The sequence below is a fragment of the Natrix helvetica genome (genome assembly GCF_964273705.1).
Source record: "Natrix helvetica genome assembly, chromosome: 14".
Lineage (NCBI taxonomy): Eukaryota > Metazoa > Chordata > Lepidosauria > Squamata > Natricidae > Natrix > Natrix helvetica.
Genome location: NC_138564.1, coordinates 8,624,304 through 8,642,597, shown reverse-complemented (window position 1 = coordinate 8,642,597; position 18,294 = coordinate 8,624,304). Strand labels below are relative to the sequence as shown.

Here is an 18,294-nt window from a genome sequence, read left to right as displayed (position 1 = left end):
TTCTTTAGCTGTTCCTTTTGTCTGGCAACTCTGTGCATGCGCACACTGGGAACAGGCTCCAGCTGTTCGTCTGCCTCACTGATGTCTGACTCCGAAGGCAGCTGATAACTGTCAGACGGCCCTGGCCCCCTCTCTGCCTCCGACACAGAGCCCTCCTCAGAGCCTTCCCCAGACTCCAGGACTGACCCCTGTTCCTCCCCAACCTCCTCACTGTCCGAATCTGCTGCCAGCTCCGCTGGCCACTGGCGGGCCACAACAAAAATCAGATTCACTTAACAACCATATTGCTAACTTATCAACTGCGGTGATTCATTTAACAAAAGTGGCAAGAAAAGTCGTAAAATGGGGCAAAACTCCTTTAATGAATGTCTCATTCACAACAGAGTCTTTGGACTCAGTTGTAGTCGTAAGTCGAGGACAATCTATACATTTCACAAATAAATGAATTAACCGCTGTGTGTTGTCTTTCGAAGGCATGTCTAAGAAGACGAATCGAGGCACTCAGCTCCACAAATACTACATGAAAAGGAGAACTCTGCTCCTCTCACTTCTGGTAAGTCTCTTCTCTTAAACCCAGCACAGACCCAGTTCTATGTAAGTGGGAAAGCCTCGATTTTACAGGCTACAGCTAGTCCTCGACTTACAGCAGTTCATTTAGAGACCGTTCAAAGTCATAACGGTACTATATTTTTTCCCGACTTCTGAAACCATGAAAAAGATTTGGGCACATCTCTCACATCGCCAGAAATAGAGTGTGACTCAAGACTCCCTTGAACTTTGATAAGTCAAACCATGTCTTCTGCCCCAAATCCCCTTCCTTCCTTCCTTCCTTCCTTCCTTCCTCTCTCCCTCCCTCCCTCCCTCCCTCCCTCCCTTCCTTCCTTTTTCCTTCCTTCCTTCCTCTTTTTTTCTTCCCTCCTTCCCTCCTCCTTTCTTTCCTTCCCTCCCTCCTTCCTGCCTTTCCTTCTTCCGTCCTCTTTCTTCCTTCATTTCTTCCTTCCCTCCCTCCCTCCTTCCCCCCTCTTTTATTCTTCCTTCCTTCCCCTTTCTTCCTTCCTTTCTTTCTTCCTCCCTCCCTCTTCCTTCCCCCCCTCCCTCCCTCCCTCCTTCCCTCTTTGTTCCTTCCTTCCTGCCCTCCCTCCCTCCTTCTTTCTTTCCATCTATCCTGGCCAATGTTTGTTTGTTTGTTTTATCGAAGTAATTTCAGTACAACTAGTTAAAATGCCCAGCACTTACTTACTTACTTTCTTTCATTCATTTTCTTTCTTTCTTTCTTTCTTTCTTTCTTTCTTTCTTTCTTTCTTTCTTTCTTTCTTTCTTTCTTTCTTTCATTTTCTTTTTCTATCTATCTATCTATCTATCTATCTATCTATCTATCTATCTATCTATCTAAGGCTACGGAGATTGAGCGCCTCATCACTTGGTATAATCCTCTTTCGTCTCCGGAACTGGAGCTGGACCAGACGGGTGAAAACAGTGTTGCCAACTGGCGGTCCAAATACATCAGCCTTAGTGAGAAGCAGTGGAAGGATAATGTCAACCTGGCTTGGAGCATCTCCCCTCACCTTGCGGTGCAGCTTCCCACCAGGTGAGTCCCTTGCCCTGATTCAGGTAGCCCTCGACGTACAGCCACAACTGAGCCCATTTTGCTAAGCAAGACTGCTATTAAGTGAGGTTGGCCCCGTTTTGCCAAACAATTTGCTAAGGAAATCCCTGCAGTTGTTATGTGAGGAACACCGTTGTTAAGTGAATCCGGCTTCCCCACTGACTTTGCTGGCCAGAAAGTCACAAAAGGGGATCCTGTGATCCCCCTGAGATGCTTGCAACCGTCATAAATCTGAGTCATTTGCCAAGTGCCTGAATCTTTGGGGGGGGGGGGGAAGAAAGGTGGGTCTTATACTCCGAAAAATGCGGTAGCTTCTTTTGTGCTATATTTGTCCCTTGGGGTGAGAAAAATGATTGTAAGTCACCCTTTTCAGTGCCCGTTGTAACTTGGAATGGACACTAAAGGATCAGTTCTAAGTTGAGCACTACCTCAAATGGTCATAAGTAGAGGATGAGCAGTTTGTCTCCTGTTGGTTCCTTAGATTTAAAAACACAGAAGCCATTGGGATGGAGGTCACCCGTCTGGTTCGCTTGGACCCCGGAGCCGTGAGTGACGTGCCGGAAGCCATCAAGGTAGGCCTTTGAAGATGATCCAAATTTTCATCAGAACATGGTCAGTTTGATTTGGCCTCAGTTAACCCTAGTGGGTGGAGTCACCCATTCATCATCATCTTCTTTTAATTACCCCATAATCCCTTGCTGGGCAACTGAATGGAGCTGAGTATTTACTGGCCGGATGCGCTTCCCATCCCCAATACGGAGTTTCGTTCAGCAGATATATTCTCATTGTGCCCAAAGAGAGAAAGATCTGCCTCTACCTAGGATCGAACTCCCAGCCTCCTAACTGAGAGGCGAGAGCTCCACCGCTAGGTCCCGCAACATTCAGCCATAGAAACTAATCATCATCTTCTTTCAATGGCCCCACAATCCTTTGGGGGGTGGAAGCTGGGCAACTGAATAGAGCTGCGTATTTTACTGGCCGGATGCGCTGCCCGTCACCAATACGGAGTTTCGTTCAGCAGATACATTCTCCTTGTGCCCAGAGAGAGAAAGATCTGCCTCTACCTAGGATCGAACTCACAGACCTCCTGATTGTGAGGCGAGAGCTCCCCCTCTAGGCCACCGCACCACTCGGGTGGAGCCACCCATTGCAGTTTGTAAATTAGAATCTGTGGCTTATAAGATACCTGGATGGATGAACAAGAAACCACGCCTTTTATGCAGTGTGGGAACCTAGCTACCATGGAAAATGTTTCTCCCCCCCCCTTTTTTTTTTTGTCTATTGCTATTGGGGTTCACGTGTGTGTATGTGGTTCTCCCCCCCCCCCTTTTGCTTTTCAGTATCTTGTTACTTGGCACACCATCGATGCCGACGCTCCAGAGCTCAGCCACATCCTGTGCTGGACCCCCACCGACCCACCGACGGGCCTCTCCTATTTCTCCAGCATGTACCCTCCTCATCCTTTGACAGCTCAATACGGGGTAAAAGTGCTGAGATCTTTCCCTCCGGTGAGTAAAACGTTTGCCGGAAAAGATCGTAGAATGTCTTTGTGCTGAAGTACTGCAGATGCTGGGCTCCTAAATGACCCCCCTCTGCCTTTTTCCCAACTTCAGTTTGGAATGGAATGGAATGGCATGGCATGGCATGGCATGGCACTCAGGGGTGAAAACCAGCAGGTTCTGGAGAACCGGTAGCAGAAATTTCGAGTAATTCAGAGAACCGGTAGCGGAAATTTTGAATAGTTTAGAGAACCAGTAGCGGAAATTTTAAGTAGTTTGGAGAACCGGTAGCGGAAATTTCGAGTAGTTCGGAGAACCGGTAGCGGAAACTTCGAGTAGTTCGGAGAACCGGTAGCAGAAATTTCGAGTAGTACGGAGAACCGGTAGCGGAAATTTCGAGTAGTTCGGAGAACCGGTAGCGGAAATTTCGAGTAGTTTGGAGAACCGGTAGCGGAAATTTCGAGTATTTCAAAGAACCGGTAGCGGAAATTTCGAGTAGTTTGGAGAACCGGTAGCGGAAACTTCGAGTATTTCAGAGAACCGGTAGCAGAAATTTCGAGTAGTACGGAGAACCGGTAGCGGAAATTTCGAGTAGTACGGAGAACCGGTAGCGGAAATTTCGAGTATTTCAGAGAACCGGTAGCGGAAATTTCGAGTAGTTTGGAGAACCGGTAGCGGAAACTTCGAGTATTTCAGAGAACCGGTAGCAGAAATTTCGAGTAGTTTGGAGAACCGGTAGCGGAAACTTCGAGTATTTCAGAGAACCGGTAGCAGAAATTTCGAGTAGTACGGAGAACCGGTAGCGGAAATTTCGAGTAGTTTGGAGAACCGGTAGCGGAAACTTCGAGTATTTCAGAGAACCGGTAGCAGAAATTTCGAGTAGTTCGGAGAACCGGTAGCGGAAACTTCGAGTAGTTCGGAGAACCGGTAGCGGAAACTTCGAGTAGTTCGGAGAACCGGTAGCAGAAATTTCGAGTAGTTCGGAGAACCGGTAGCGGAAATTTCGAGTAGTTTGGAGAACCGGTAGCGGAAATTTCGAGTATTTCAAAGAACCGGTAGCGGAAATTTCGAGTAGTTTGGAGAACCGGTAGCGGAAACTTCGAGTATTTCAGAGAACCGGTAGCAGAAATTTCGAGTAGTTTGGAGAACCGGTAGCGGAAATTTCGAGTATTTCAGAGAACCGGTAGCGGAAATTTCAAGTAGTTTGGAGAACCGGTAGCAGAAATTGTGAGTATTTCAGAGAACCGGTAGTGGAAATGTCGAGTAGTTCGGATGCTTAGCAACCAGCATGTAATTTTTAAAAATGCAGCACTTTGCCGGTTGATGATGGGAGGAGATGCTCTTGAAGGCAGACTGTCGGTATTTTGACAAAAAGAAATCCTAACTTCTTTTTTTTCCTTCTCTCCACCCCCAGGATGCTATTCTATTCTACATTCCGCAGATTGTGCAGGCCCTTCGATATGACAAGGTAAGGGCAGATAAAGACTGCAATGGATGGATGGATGGATGGAATGGATGGGAGAACTTGAGATGAGAGAAACATTATATTCAGACGGAGATCTAGATCTAGGTAAAGGTGATAGAGATCTGGAGAGGTAAATGATAGGTAAGTGGGTGGGTGGGTGGATGGATAGATAGAGAAAGAGAAAATAGAGAGAGAGAGAGAAAGAGAAAGAAAGAAAGAAAGAAAGAAAGAAAGAAAGAAAGAAAGAAAGAAAGAAAGAAAAAGAAAGAAAGGATGATAATGTAGACAGAATTGCAGAAATGATAGATGATACACATGGCACAAGAGTCATAAATAATAGATATATGAGAGACAGAGACAGAGAGATGGAGGGAGGGATATGGATGGCCAGAAAGATACTGAGAGTCGTAAGTAGAGAGACAGAGACAGGTATGAATGTAGACAGATGGATGGACGGAGAAGTAGACAGATGGATAGATGTATTCATTGTTTCTATGATGCTTGGATAAACTAGAGTGTTCAATAAATCATTAATACAAGTCACCAAGAATCAAGGAAGACCTCCCATGGTTGGGATTTAATGGGGGGAACTGTTCCATTGGGGCACTTGGGCTTCTCCGTCTCGACCCATTCCTGGTCGGAGCCATGCTTAGAAGAAGACCCGCCCTGTTGTACTTTCTCAGATGGGTTACGTCAGGGAGTACATCCTCTGGGCAGCTTCCAAGTCCCAGCTGCTGGCTCACCAGTTCATTTGGAATATGAAGACCAACATCTACCTGGATGAAGAGGCACACCAGAAAGACCGTGAGTAGACCAAGTTTGGAGATGTTGCACTACCCACCTCCTCTCCATAAGCCCACTCCTTTCTAGCACTGATGATGTTACCTAGTTGAGCCATGAAATGTCTGCCAGAAAACCCAAGTTCAGAGACCATCAATCCCACAGTCTTCCTCTTCCTCCTCCTCCTCTTCCTCCTCCTCCTCTTCTTCCTCCTCCTCTTCCACTCCATAAAGCCCTCTCCCTTCTAGCACTGATGATGCTATCTGCTTGAGCCATGAAATGTCCGCCAGAAAACCCTCAAGCTCAGAGACCACCGATCCCACAGTCTTCTTCTTCCTCCTCCTCTTCCTCCTCTTCCACTCCATAAAGCCCTCTCCCTTCTAGCACTGATGATGCCACCTACTTGAGCCATGAAATGTCCGCCAGAAAACCCAAGTTCAGAGACCACCAATCCCACAGTCTTCCTCCTCCTCTTCCTCCTCCTCCTCTCCATAAAGCCCTCTCCCTTCTAGCACTGATGATGCTACCAATTGAGCCATGAAATCTCCACCAGAAAACCCTCAAGCTCAGAGAACACCAAGGACCCCACAGATTTCACCCTCCTGCTTCCTCTTTCCCGTAGCTGACATTGGGGAACTGCTGGAACAGCTCGTCGAGGAAATAACCGGCTCGTTGTCTGGCCCAGCAAAGGAGTTTTACCAACGGGAATTTGACTTCTTCAACAAAATCACCAACGTTTCCGCCATCATCAAGTGAGTAGAAAGGCAGAGGCGTAGAAAAACCTGATCCTTTCCTTGCATTGAAAGGGACCTAATGAGCGGTGCGGTGGCGTAGAGGTAGGGCTCTCGCCTCACAATCAGGAGGCCGTGAGTTCGATCCTAGGTAGAGGCAGATATTTCTCTCTCTCTGGCCACAATGAGATTATATCTGCTGAACAAAACTCTCCACTGGTGACAGGGAAGGGCATCCGGCCAGTAAACACAGCTGCATTCAGTTGCCTCCATATTGCAAGGGATTACGGGGTCTTTAAAAGAAGATGAGATTGAAATGGGCTTTATAAACAAAACCCAACTTGCCTCGCGGGTCAGAATTCATGATTCAAATACCCCCAATGTGTGTTTTTTTTTTCCACCCACCCATAGGCCTTACCCCAAAGGCGAAGAGCGAAAAAAGGCTTGTTTGAACGCTTTATCTGAAGTGAAAGTGCAACCCGGTAAGAAATGAACGCTCACAGGGAGTCCAAAATTACTGTTGCTAAGGGAGACAGTCAGCCTATTGTCCCCAAAATCTGAGTCCTCATTTTACCGACCTCCCAAGGACGGAAGGCTGAGTCAACCCTGAGCCAGTCAGGATCGAACTCCTGGAAGTGGGGCAGAGTTAGCCTGCAATACTGCATTCTAACCATGGGAGGGAGGGAGGGAGGAAGCTAGCAATACCTCTTAGAAATATACCCCTTTACAGCCCTCTCTCAGCACTTTATAGAGTCAGCCTCTTGCCCCCAACAATCTGGGTCCTCATTTTATCCACCTCGGAAGGATGGAAGGCTGAGTCAACCTTGAGCCGGTCAGGATCGAACTCCTGGCTGTGGGCAGAGTCAGCCTGCAATACTGCAGTCTAACCATGGGAGGGAGGGAGGAAGGACATTAGCAATAGCACTTAGACTTATATACCGCTTCACAGTGCTTTTCCAGCCCTCTCTAAGCGGTTTACAGAGTCAGCCTCTTGCCCCCCAACAATCTGGGTCCTCATTTTACCCCCCCCCCTCGGAAGGACGGAAGGCTGAGTCATCCTTGAATCGGTCAGGATCGAACTGCTGGCAGTCGGCAGAGTTGGTCTGCAATACTGCATTCTAACCCCTGCGCCACCTATCTATCAGTTGGCAAGCATCTGAATGTTGACCGCATTACGCTGGAGACGTTGCAACGGTTCTTAAGTGTGAGAAAGGGGCCATGCGCCCTTCTTTTTCAGTGCCGTCGTAACTTTGAACAGTCCACTCAGTGAACGGTTGTAAAATCGGGGACTACCTGTAAAGAGGAGAAAGTCTCGGTCGCTGTCTTCCCCTAATGAGTCCCGCTAGCTCAACCCCTCGGCTGGTTTTCACCAAGGATTTATTGTCTTGTCCCTTTTCCCTAAATAGGTTGCTATTTACCAAGCAATCCGGAAGCGATTGTCCTGGATATCGACTACAAGTCGGGAACGCCGATGCAAAGGTATGGCCTGGCACCCTTTGTCCGTCCTGTTTTACTCCAGTGAAATAAAAATAAAAGAGGGATTATTACTGGCGTTGACGCCGCCTTCTTCTTCCTCCCAGCGCTGCCAAAGCCCCTTACTTGGCCAAGTTCAAGGTGAAGAGGTGTGGAGTGAGTGAACTTGAAAAAGAAGGTTGGTGCAATGCCCCCTCCTCCTCTTCCTCTCCTTCTCTTCCTCCTCTTCCTCCTCCTTAATCTCCTCCTCCTTCCTCTTCTCCTTCCTTTTCTTCTTCTTCTCCTCCTCCTTCCTTTTCACCTCTTGGCCTCCTCCTATTCTCCTCCTCCTTCTTAATCTCCTCCTTCCTTTTTTCCTCCTCCTCCTTCTCCCTCTTCACCTCCTTCTCTTCTCTTCTCTTCCTCCTCTTCCTCCTCCTCCTTCCTCTTCTCCTTCCTTTTTTCCTCCTTGTCCTGCTTCCTCTTCTCCCTCCGAACCTTTTCCTCCTCCTCTTTCTCTTCCTCCTTCCACTTTTCCCTCTTCGCCTCCTTCTCTTCCTCTCCTCCTTCCTCTTCCTCCTTCTCCTCATTGGTGGGAGGAAGTGAAGAGAAATTGAAGTCAAGCTCAACTCCTGGATGCTGGCCTAACATCTTTGCAGTTTCCTTGGCAAGATGTAGAAGTGATTTGCCACTGATGTCTTCCATGATGATGTCGGGCTTTTTTTATATATCCCAGCCTAATCTACAGTCTTCCTAACTAGCCTCCCATCCAGATACTAATCCTCCTCCTCCTCCTCCTCCTCCTCCCACACTTAGGACTACATCACAGAAAAGGCAGAGAATTAACTGCTGGCTAGAGTCACCTAAAGGACACCTCTTACATATTATCGTTTGAAACGTAACTTCTTCAAAAATCCCCCCCCTCCCAACTCTTTCAGGTCTGCGTTGCCGTTCAGATTCCATCGACGAAAGCGGAGAAGACGGGAGGGAGAGTAAGAAGATTTGCTGGCAGGCCGCCATCTTTAAAGTGGGCGATGACTGCAGGCAGGTGAGAAAGCTGCAGAGTTGTCTCCTTAAGTCACGTCCTGTGGATAGGGACGGTTTTCAGCCATCGTTGTTGCGATGGGAGGAGGGGGGGTGTCCTTGGTGCTCTCTGAACTTGGTTCTTTTCTGGCACACGTGTCACGACCCAACTTGGTAACATCATCAGTGCTAGTAAGGAGAGTGACTTGCTGTCAGTTTATATTCTGTGGTTGCCCTGTCAGTGTTGGTAAGGAGGTCTTGGAGATTCTTTGGTTTGGCTGTTTATCTTGGCTCTTAGGCAGTTTCTTGATTGGGGTATTGCTTGCTTGATTGTGGGTCTGATGTTAACCTTGGAGTTAATGTACTGTATTTTTCAGCCTATAATCCTTGTTGCACATAATATTTGAACGCCCCCTTCAATCCTGTTGTCAGCGTTCCAAATGTCATCCAGAGTTAAATCAGAGTCCCAAGGTAGAGCTTTCGTCGAAGTTCCAATTCAATAAGAGAGACATGTTGGTACAAACTGTGGAAAACCCGAATCGGAAAGCTTCCTGGGTTTCTTCCCACCCAGTTGAAAGTTCATGATTGCCCCCACACCCACAAGTCCATCCCACGGTCCACTCTTCTACCGCCACGCTGGCCTTTCCACCCATCTAGGTGCAGAGGTGCGGAGACAAAGAATGACCTTGGGCTTCTCGAAAGGAATGTTTTATTTTGACAACAACACATTCTGCTCCTTACTATTCCCCCACTCCCAATTACCCCACTAATGAAACCGCATAGTAAAGAAAGAGGGAGAGTGGCAGGCCAAAGATCCTAAAAGGAATAGGACTGCAGGCCTGACACCTGTTTCTTTTGCTGTTGGACAGGATATGCTGGCTTTGCAGATCATCGATCTCTTCAAGAACATATTTCAGCTGGTGGGCCTCGACCTGTACGTCTTTCCCTACAGAGTAGTGGCTACTGCTCCTGGGGTGAGTACCGGGAGGAAGGGCGAGTTTTTACTGATCCGCATGTTACACTTTTGCTTTGTGCATGGATATGCAGTGGACAGACTTAGCAAATTTTAACTTTAAACAACTTGTTTAAACAACAACCTTTCCCTTCTTTCTCCTAGTGTGGCGTCATCGAATGCATTCCAGATTGCACTTCCCGTGATCAGCTGGGCAGGCAGACCGACTTCGGGATGTACGATTATTTTACCAGGCAGTACGGGGATGAATCTACCCTGGCCTTCCAGAAGGTATTTTGTGGGACTCTTTATCGATAGAAGAGAATATTCGTAGCTCGGAGTTGAACTGGGGGGGGGGGGGGGTGTCCTTGGTGCTCTCTGACCTTTGTTGTTTTCTTCCCAGACGTTTCATGACCCCAGTAGGTAACTTCATCAGTGCTAGAAGAGAAGGGGATTTGAAGAGGAGGAGGACTGTAGGGTCCTTGGCGCTCTCTGAACTTAGTGGTTTTCTTGCAGGCATTTTATGACCCTGCTAGGTGACGTCATCAGTGCTAGAAGGGAATGGGGTTTGGGGAGAGGAGGAGGAGGAACTGTAGGGTCCTTGGCGCTCTCTGAGCTTCGTGGTTTTCTTGCAGGCATTTCATAAACTTCTGCATTGTTGGGAATAAAGTCAACCCAGAGTCTACCAAGTGACACCGTTCGATCCCTTTATTCCTCTCCTGAAAATTAGTCCTTTTTCTTCAGTCCCCATTATGAAAATGCTCCTGTTTTAGATGTTCAGCTTTGGCCTAGGGAGGGCCTAATGATGCAAAACCTTCTTTCTCAATATCGCCAATGTTGTCGCATCCTTGCAGGCTCGCTACAACTTCATCCGCAGTATGGCTGCATACAGTCTTCTGCTCTTCCTCTTGCAAATTAAAGACAGGCATAATGGCAACATCATGCTGGACAAACACGGACATCTCATTCACATTGGTTAGTTTACCCCTTGGGACTTCTTTGGGTGGGTGGGTGGGTTGGTGTGTTCACCCTTTTACCTGGAGCAGGGGTCGGCAATCTGCAGCTCTGGAGCTGCATGCAGCTCTTTCATCAGTCTACTGTGGCTCCCTGTTGTTCCGATCCCGGCTTCCCAAGAGCCTGAAGCAAACTCCTTGTCCCGACAAAAAAAAATCCCTTTTATTAATTGACTCTGAATTCTGCTCATTCCCATCCAGCAAAGTCTTTCGAGGGAGGATTTACGGTCACAGACCTTATCTGGCTTGGAGAGCTGCCAGGCCGAGATCTGCAGAACTTGGCAAGGAGCCTTGGAGAGTCACAAACCAATTAAGGGAACTAATGGTCTCCTGCAAACTCCACTCCCCTTTGGTTCCTCTTTTATTTCCTCTGGGAAGGGCCGTTCATCGTCCACCTGTGGCCTTCCTCCTTGTTCTTTAGCTGTTCCCTTCGTCTGGCAACTCATCTGGTAAGACGAGGACTCTGCGTCGGAGGCAGAGATGGGGCCAAGGCCGTCTCACAGTTATCAGCTTCCTTTGGAGTTGGAGATCAGTGAGGCAGAAGAACAGCTGGAGCCTGTTCCCAGTGTGTGCATGCGCAGAGTTGTCAGACGAAGGGAACAGCTAAAGAACAGGGGTCGACTTGGGAGTAAGGCCACATGTGAGACGGTGAATGGCCCCTTCCAGAGGAAATAAAAGAGGAGCGAAAGGGGAGTGGGCTTTTGCAGGAAACCGTTGTTTAGATTCGTTTCAGGAGTGTGAAGATCTGTCCGTGAATCTCAGAGACTCTGTGCCAAGACTTTCCTTGCACAGCGCCTCATTTAGAAAATATTGACATGGCAGCTTTCCAAGCTAGAGAAGGTCCGTGGTCATAGATTCACCTTCGAAAGACTGTTTGCCAGGCCTTGGCTGAATGGGAATGAGAGGAATTCACATCCGTTTAATAAAAGAGGTTTTGTCGGGACCAGGACTCTGCCTTGGGCTTTTTGGGGAAGCCTAGCTCAGAACAGTCCCCAGGAGTTGGGTGGTGACGTATCCCTCCCCATCTGCTGAGTTCAGTTTTGGCTTCTTTGACCTGTCTTTCAAACCAATGATCCTCTCCACCCAGAATGCGGACTTTGCTGTCCTCCAAAGAGTGGGCTTTGTCTTTCAAGACTCGCTTAGCGCATTTCAAAGCTCTCTCGAGCACACAGGTCAACGTTGGTCCCTCTTCCTTCTTTTGGTAGATTTTGGATTCATGTTCGAAAGTTCTCCCGGTGGGAACCTGGGCTGGGAGCCCGACATCAAGCTGACGGATGAGATGGTCATGATCATGGGTGGCAAGATGGAAGCCACGCCTTTCAGGTGGTTCATGGAGATGTGCGTCAGGGGCTACCTGGCGGTCAGGTGAGGAGGCTTCTGCCTGGATGTTCCTTGTCTCGAATGTTTGCCTTCAGCCCTTTCCCCCCCCCCCCAAACCCTCCTGCAAGAGACCAACTTAGTTAGCGGAAAGGGGGAGAAGAAGAAATAGAATTAAAAGTGGGATTTTTGAGAGCCCAAGAGAAAATGGTTAAAAGGGGAAAAGAGTTACATTAGTAGACTACAGAGAATAGTAGTAAGATTGTTATGGTTATGTAATTATAGAATAGAATAGAATAGAATAGAATAGAATAAGGATAGGGCTAGGATAGGGCTAGGATAGGATAGGATAGGATAGGATAGGATAGGGGAATAGAATAAGGAATAAGGGAATAGAATAAAGAATAGGAATAGAATAAGAATAGGGATAGGGATAGGATAGAATAGGGGAATAGAATAAGGAATAAGGGAATAGAATAAGGAATAGGAATAGAATAAGGAATAGGGATAGGATAGGGGAATAGAATAAGAATAAGGGAATAGAATTAGGAATAGAATAAGGAATAGGGATAGGATAGGATAGAATAGGATAGGGGAATAGAATAAGGAATGGGGATAGAATGAGGAATAGGGATAGGATAAGATAGGATAAGATCTACTACTAACATGGGAGCTATCAAAATTTTCTATGTACCCTTTTACTTTTTTCCCATAAATGTTTTAAAACCAATAAAAATTTTACAAAAAAAAAGATAGGACAGGGGAATAGAATAAGGAATAGGGATAGGATGGATAGGATAAGATAGGATAGAATAGGATAGAATAGGATAGAATAGAATAGAGGAATAGAAATAGGAGTAGGAATAGGAATAAGAATAAAGGATGGAATTAGGAATGGAATGGAACAGAATTAAGAATGGAATGGAATTGAGAATGGAATTAGGAATGAAATAGAATTAAGAACAGAACAGAAGAGAATTCTTTATTGACCAAGTGCGATTGGACACACAAGGAATTTTTCTCTGGTGCATAGGCTCTCAGCATACATACAAACAACAAAGTTATAGATCCCGGATATGAATCGTGGCTACAGCCATTAATCACAAGATACAAAAAAGTGATAAATCATAAGCTGCAAAAAAATGAAAAAAAAGAGAGATGAGAAGGATAATAGCAATACAGCTCTATACTCCATGGGAAACTATCCATAGACATAAGACAGGACTGTGGGAATTAGGCGTTTAGCAGAGTGATGGCACGGGGGGGAGAACAAACTACCTTCGTGTCTAGTTGTTTGGGCATGCAGTGCCCTTATAGCCGCGTCCTGTGGGGAGAAGTTGAAACGATTTTTGTCCAGGGTGTGAGGGGTCTGTGTGAGATTGCCCACAACTGGATGGTTCTCCAGTTCCTTAGAAGATCAGCACGAAGGATAACCCCAGAGGTGCCTGAATGTCTGAATTGGACACCCAGTTATGAGGTCCCTGCCGTACCCCTGTAGACATTTTGTACAAAATTGTGAGGGTTAATTTCTCTTCTGTCGTGGTCCCATCCTATCCTAAATAAACAAACTTCTCCCTGCCGGTGGGTGAGACCAACTATGCCTTCCCTTCTCTTTCTCTCCTTGCAGGCCTTATATGGATGCTGTGGTTTCTTTGGTTACGTTGATGCTAGACACAGGATTGCCCTGTTTCCGGGGACAGACCATCAAACTCTTGAAGTAAGTGGGCTGCACCGATTGGCTGAGAGCAGAAACGACGGGTGGGTCTCTCACTTAAAGCTAAGCAAGGGCTTGATTGGCTTAAAGGGGGGGGGGGGGAGGCTGCTTGTGTTGAACCCCCATGGCCTGGAAGGCTGGATGGAAACGGGGGTAGGCTGCTGGGGGTTCACACGGGTTCGGGAGATCTTCTAGCTAGGATTCCCCCCAAATACCACCCCTGGCTGGCCCCTCCACTCAACATCTCTTTGTGACTGGTCGAAAGTCACCAGGTTGACTTTTATCCCTAAGGCAGGACTACAATTCACTGTCTCCTGGTGATTGGCCCAAAGTCACCCAACCAGCTTTCATCCCTTAGGCAGGACTACAACTCAACATCTCCTGGTGATTGGCCAAAAGTCACCCAGTTGGCTTTCATCCCCAAGGCAGGACTACAATTCACCCTCTCCTGGTGATTGGCCCAAAGTCACCCAGTTGGCTTTCATCCCTAAGGCAGGACTAGAATTCACAGTCTCCCATTTCTAGCCCGGTGCCATGCCGGATGGGGAACTCTGGGAGTTAAAATCCAGACATCTTAGAAGTTTGTAAGGTTGAGAAAAACACTCATATAATTGTATTAAGAACTAGCCGATAACCCGGCATTGCCCAGTTATTTATTTAAAGGGGGAAAATGTCCAACCAAACGTAATTTCTAATGTTGGGGTTTTCCCCTTACCAGAGGGAGCCCCCTTGTGGAGTACTGTGAAGCCATTACCATGGCAACTCCTCTGCGCTGTACAGTAGAAGCCATTTTAGGGAAGTACAGTAGAAGCCGTTTTAAGGCACAACAGGCTGTATCTTAACAGAACCCACACCCCGAGGGGTGTTAGGGGTGTCTTACCCCCCATGGTATTTATTTCCAGAGAGTAAGTCATCTGTGTACCAAGTTTGGTTAAAATTGCTCGAGGCATTCCAGAGTTATGCTGGAACATACACACAAACAGCTGTTTTTTTATATATGGGTTAAGATTATTATTGTAACTCGGTGAGAACTGGGCTTCTCAGACCTAGATTCTCAGATTATACCCTGCCAATTTAAGGGCCTTTGCAATATATATATATTTTGGTTGCCGAGATATATATATCGGCAACCACAGTTGCCCGGATGCTTGTGAGGAAATGTGCCGAAGTCAAGACTTCTGCTTGGTCTTTTGATGTCCTTCTGCTCCTCCTCTGTTTTCTCAAACAGGAACAGGTTCAGCCCCAACATGACCGAGCGAGAAGCTGCCAACTTCATCATGAAGATCATTCAGAATTGCTTCCTCAGCAACAGGTGAGCCAAAATTCCTCTCGGGCTGCCCCATTGGTGGCCCAACAACGGCAGCGAGGCGACGGGGAGAATTGTACTGAATTCAGACTGAGTGAGATTCTATCAAGGGGGCTTGACGATGAGCATATTTAGATCATCTGGGTGGGATGCCTGTCGCGGGTGGGATCCTACCGCTTTAACAAACGCTTCACTGAGCACATGGGCGCAGTTTACAGAGGAATCACCTTCCACATTACTGCTAGGAAAGAAAAAAAAGCTTTCAGCTGGGCTTCAGAAAAGGGAATATAGCAGTGGTGGGTTGTGGGCGCTATGCCCCGGGATGGATGTACCGGTGCTTGCTGGGAGCAGCAGGCACCGTTCTGGTACAGTGCTGCGGAGGGCCCGCCCACCCGTGTTCCTGAGCTGTATTTGACCCAACCGGGTCATTTGCGCACGCGCAGGCAGCATACAGTTTCTGCGTGACGCTCCTCCTAGCAGCTGGAGCATCGCTCATATTTGGGGAGCTGGATCAGAACACTTTGAATCTGAAGTTTCTCTCTCACTGCAGGCTAACAAGTCTGTCCAGCAGGGAGATGAATAGTTATCTGCCACACCTATTCATCTCCGCCCCACTGCCTTTGATCCCCAGAGCTAGGGTGAGGCTTTGCTAGCAGCAATGGCTTTTCCATTGTAAGGACCGGCCCATAGATTTCCACTGCTCTCCTCTCCTCTGCTCAACCTTAGTCATCTTCTACAGAATCCAAGACTCATTGCTGCAGCAAACCCTCATCCAGAGTAGCCTCTGAAAACAAAGCTTGTTTCTTTCTCGACTCCCCAAAGAAACCAAATTCAATCCTAAGAGGTACATCCAGCTCTGAAAAAGCCTAAATTCTTTCCCCCTGCCTTTCCCTCTTCTATTTTTATTTTTTTAGGAGCAAGACCTACGATATGATCCAGTACTACCAAAACGATATTCCTTACTAAAACAGTGGGGAGAAGCACCACGATCGCGTCCCCTTCCTCCCAGCCTCGAAATGTGAATTTCTGAGATCGTTGCCTCCCGCCCTTCGAAGCAAGCCCTGTGTGCGTGCTCCCGCGTTTGCATGCCAAGCTGGGTGTCGTCCCGTCCGTCCCGTCCCCCCGTGGTAGCGGATGCCGCAACAATCAGCCAACATCTTAGCTCGCGCCTTTCGTCTTTGCTGGGATCCTCAAGTGGCGTAGCCGTGATCTAGAAATTAGCCGTCGGCGTAGAGTCTTTAAAAATCCTGTTGCAGTTGTGAAGACGGGCAAATTTGAAACCTTCGGCGGATGTCGGGCAAAGTCCCCCCCCCCCACTTTCTTGGCATGTCTCAAAGCCAGAATCTTTTGACGTGGATCTTTTAGAGCAGGGGTCGGCAACTTTAAACACAAAGGTCCTAACCGAAAGCCCCCTGTTCAATTCTGGAGCTGACCGGAAGTCCAGTTCCCCAAACATAGAATCTCCTCCTAGCACCGCATCCTTTTTCCTCTGCCAACAGGAAGTCTGGTTCCCCCACCACCATAGAGTCTCCTCCTAGCGCGGCGTCCTTTTTCCTCTGCCAACAGGAAGTCTGGTTCCCCCACCATAGAGTCTCCTCCTAGCGTGACATCCTTTTTCCTCTGCCAACAGGAAGTCTGGTTCCCCCCCCCCCCACCATAGAGTCTCCTCCTAGTGCAGCGTCCTTTTTCCTCTACCTGTCCTAACCGAAAGCCCTATCAATTGTGGAGCCAACCGGCGACAGGGAGCCGCAGCAGAGGGATCAAAGAGCCACATGCGGCTCCCGAGCCGCAGATTGCTGACCTCTGTTTTAGAGAATCAGATGCAAACAAGGCGCTCTAGAATTGTAGTACAGAGCGGTGGGAGATAGATGGCTCTGGCATAATGCTGTAGAAATTGTAAGGATAATCACTTTGCACTTGTTGGTGTGAATCACTTGTATTTTGCACTGTAAATCTCCTTGCTCCATGGTCAGTATTTCTTATTTTCAGGAAGAATGTATTCCACCCACCCCGCCACCCAAACCCCCTTTTGTGTGGTTTTAAAGAGAGACGCTCTACTGAAGAGAGGTTATATTTAATCTAAAAAAAAACAAAAATAAAAGTCTTAGGATATTTTCTGCGCCAGATTTTTTTTTTTAGCTCTTAAAACCAATCATCATCCTTACTAACCTCCAGGAAAACACTGGTGCCAAAGGTGGCGGAAAATATTATTTCTCGACGTTTCCAGATCCTAATTTTCACCGAGATATTCTGTAAAGGAGATAATATAGTTTTAATCAGAGATTCGATTTTTATTCTGGTTATTTCCAGAAGTGGACAAATGAAAGGGTGGTGGTTTTTTTTCCACCCCCTTAATCTGGATGCTGTCTTTTACTAGAGAGAAATTGATGTAAAATAATGGCTAGTTAGAGGCAAAATTGGCAGGCTGCGGGCAGAGCCAATAACCGGTGGCATTTTACAAAACTTTCTCAAGAAAGTTCCTATAGAGAAATACGAATCTCCACTGAATGGCTGAAAATGTTTTTTTTTAAGGCAATAAACGATTGGGAGCTTTTCCCATCCGATTTTATCAGTTATGGTCTGACGGCCTTAACAAAATTTACAATACAATTAGTGCAATTTAAAATATACAGCGTATTGTGATATTGATTGAATTGGATTCGATCAAGGGTTGTTTCGATGAAGAGGGGTGTTTTTTTTCTGGTCGCTCCGTCCATTTTGGGAAACATAGCCCCATCGTGGTCCTTGAGGGTCAAGGTTGACCGTCTGTACGAAGAAAATCTGGTGCCAAGATCTTGGGATGATTAGGGACAAAGGAAAGGAGGAAGTCCCATCATACCTAAAGAGCAATGGAAGAGAGTTTGTAATGCATTTTCGGAGTCAAAATTGGAAAACTTTCAAAATTTCTTTCTCCCTTGAGCCTTTCATTCAAAACTCAGTTCTCAATTTTCAGGTACAGCAGTTGTTTGATTAAAAAATATATATTCGAATTCCTTCCCAGTGCTGGCAAGAATTTTGCACATTTTCCTACAGGGGTGTTTGTGTGTGTGTGAGAGAGAGAGAGAGAGAGATTCGGCTGTCTCATCTTTCTGCTTTGATTCCAGAAAGCCACTTCAAGCGGAGCTCTCTTCTCACAATAAATCAGAAAGTTGTGAGTTCGATCGTAGGTAGAGGCAGATGTAGGGGCTCCTGCTTGGGCAGGGGGTTGGACTAGATGACCTGCAAAGTCCCTTCCAACTCCGTTAATCTGTTAGGAGGTACATTCCACACAACTCTTTAAAACAACTGCCCCTTTTCTCTGGAAAACCTCCTTCCGCTTTTCCTGGAATCCTGGAAAAAGACACGGGTGCTTTCAAGAAATTACAGGCCAGTGCTACACTTTGCCCCTACCTCCCCAGCAAAGCAACCTGTGTTATTCTCTAGAAAGAGTGCAGAG

General features: G+C 47.1%; 1 protein-coding gene across 2 annotated transcripts in view; it reads left to right on the top strand.

The window, feature by feature from the left end:
• Nucleotides 1-16,970, top strand: part of PI4KA (phosphatidylinositol 4-kinase alpha) — a 72,603-nt gene extending 55,633 nt beyond the window's left edge. For both annotated transcript variants that reach the window (XM_081966835.1, XM_081966834.1), the window contains exons 38-55: nt 474-553; nt 1,395-1,588; nt 2,088-2,178; nt 2,947-3,114; nt 4,520-4,573; nt 5,254-5,374; nt 5,973-6,102; nt 6,493-6,563; nt 7,488-7,560; nt 7,662-7,732; nt 8,472-8,581; nt 9,426-9,530; nt 9,674-9,799; nt 10,363-10,483; nt 11,727-11,886; nt 13,466-13,555; nt 14,781-14,864; nt 15,773-16,970. In XM_081966835.1, the coding sequence (XP_081822961.1) occupies nt 474-553; nt 1,395-1,588; nt 2,088-2,178; nt 2,947-3,114; nt 4,520-4,573; nt 5,254-5,374; nt 5,973-6,102; nt 6,493-6,563; nt 7,488-7,560; nt 7,662-7,732; nt 8,472-8,581; nt 9,426-9,530; nt 9,674-9,799; nt 10,363-10,483; nt 11,727-11,886; nt 13,466-13,555; nt 14,781-14,864; nt 15,773-15,824 (1,901 nt within the window). In that variant the 3' untranslated portion in view covers nt 15,825-16,970. The remainder of the gene's footprint in view (nt 1-473; nt 554-1,394; nt 1,589-2,087; nt 2,179-2,946; nt 3,115-4,519; nt 4,574-5,253; nt 5,375-5,972; nt 6,103-6,492; nt 6,564-7,487; nt 7,561-7,661; nt 7,733-8,471; nt 8,582-9,425; nt 9,531-9,673; nt 9,800-10,362; nt 10,484-11,726; nt 11,887-13,465; nt 13,556-14,780; nt 14,865-15,772) is intronic.
• Nucleotides 16,971-18,294: the final 1,324 nt, after the last annotated feature.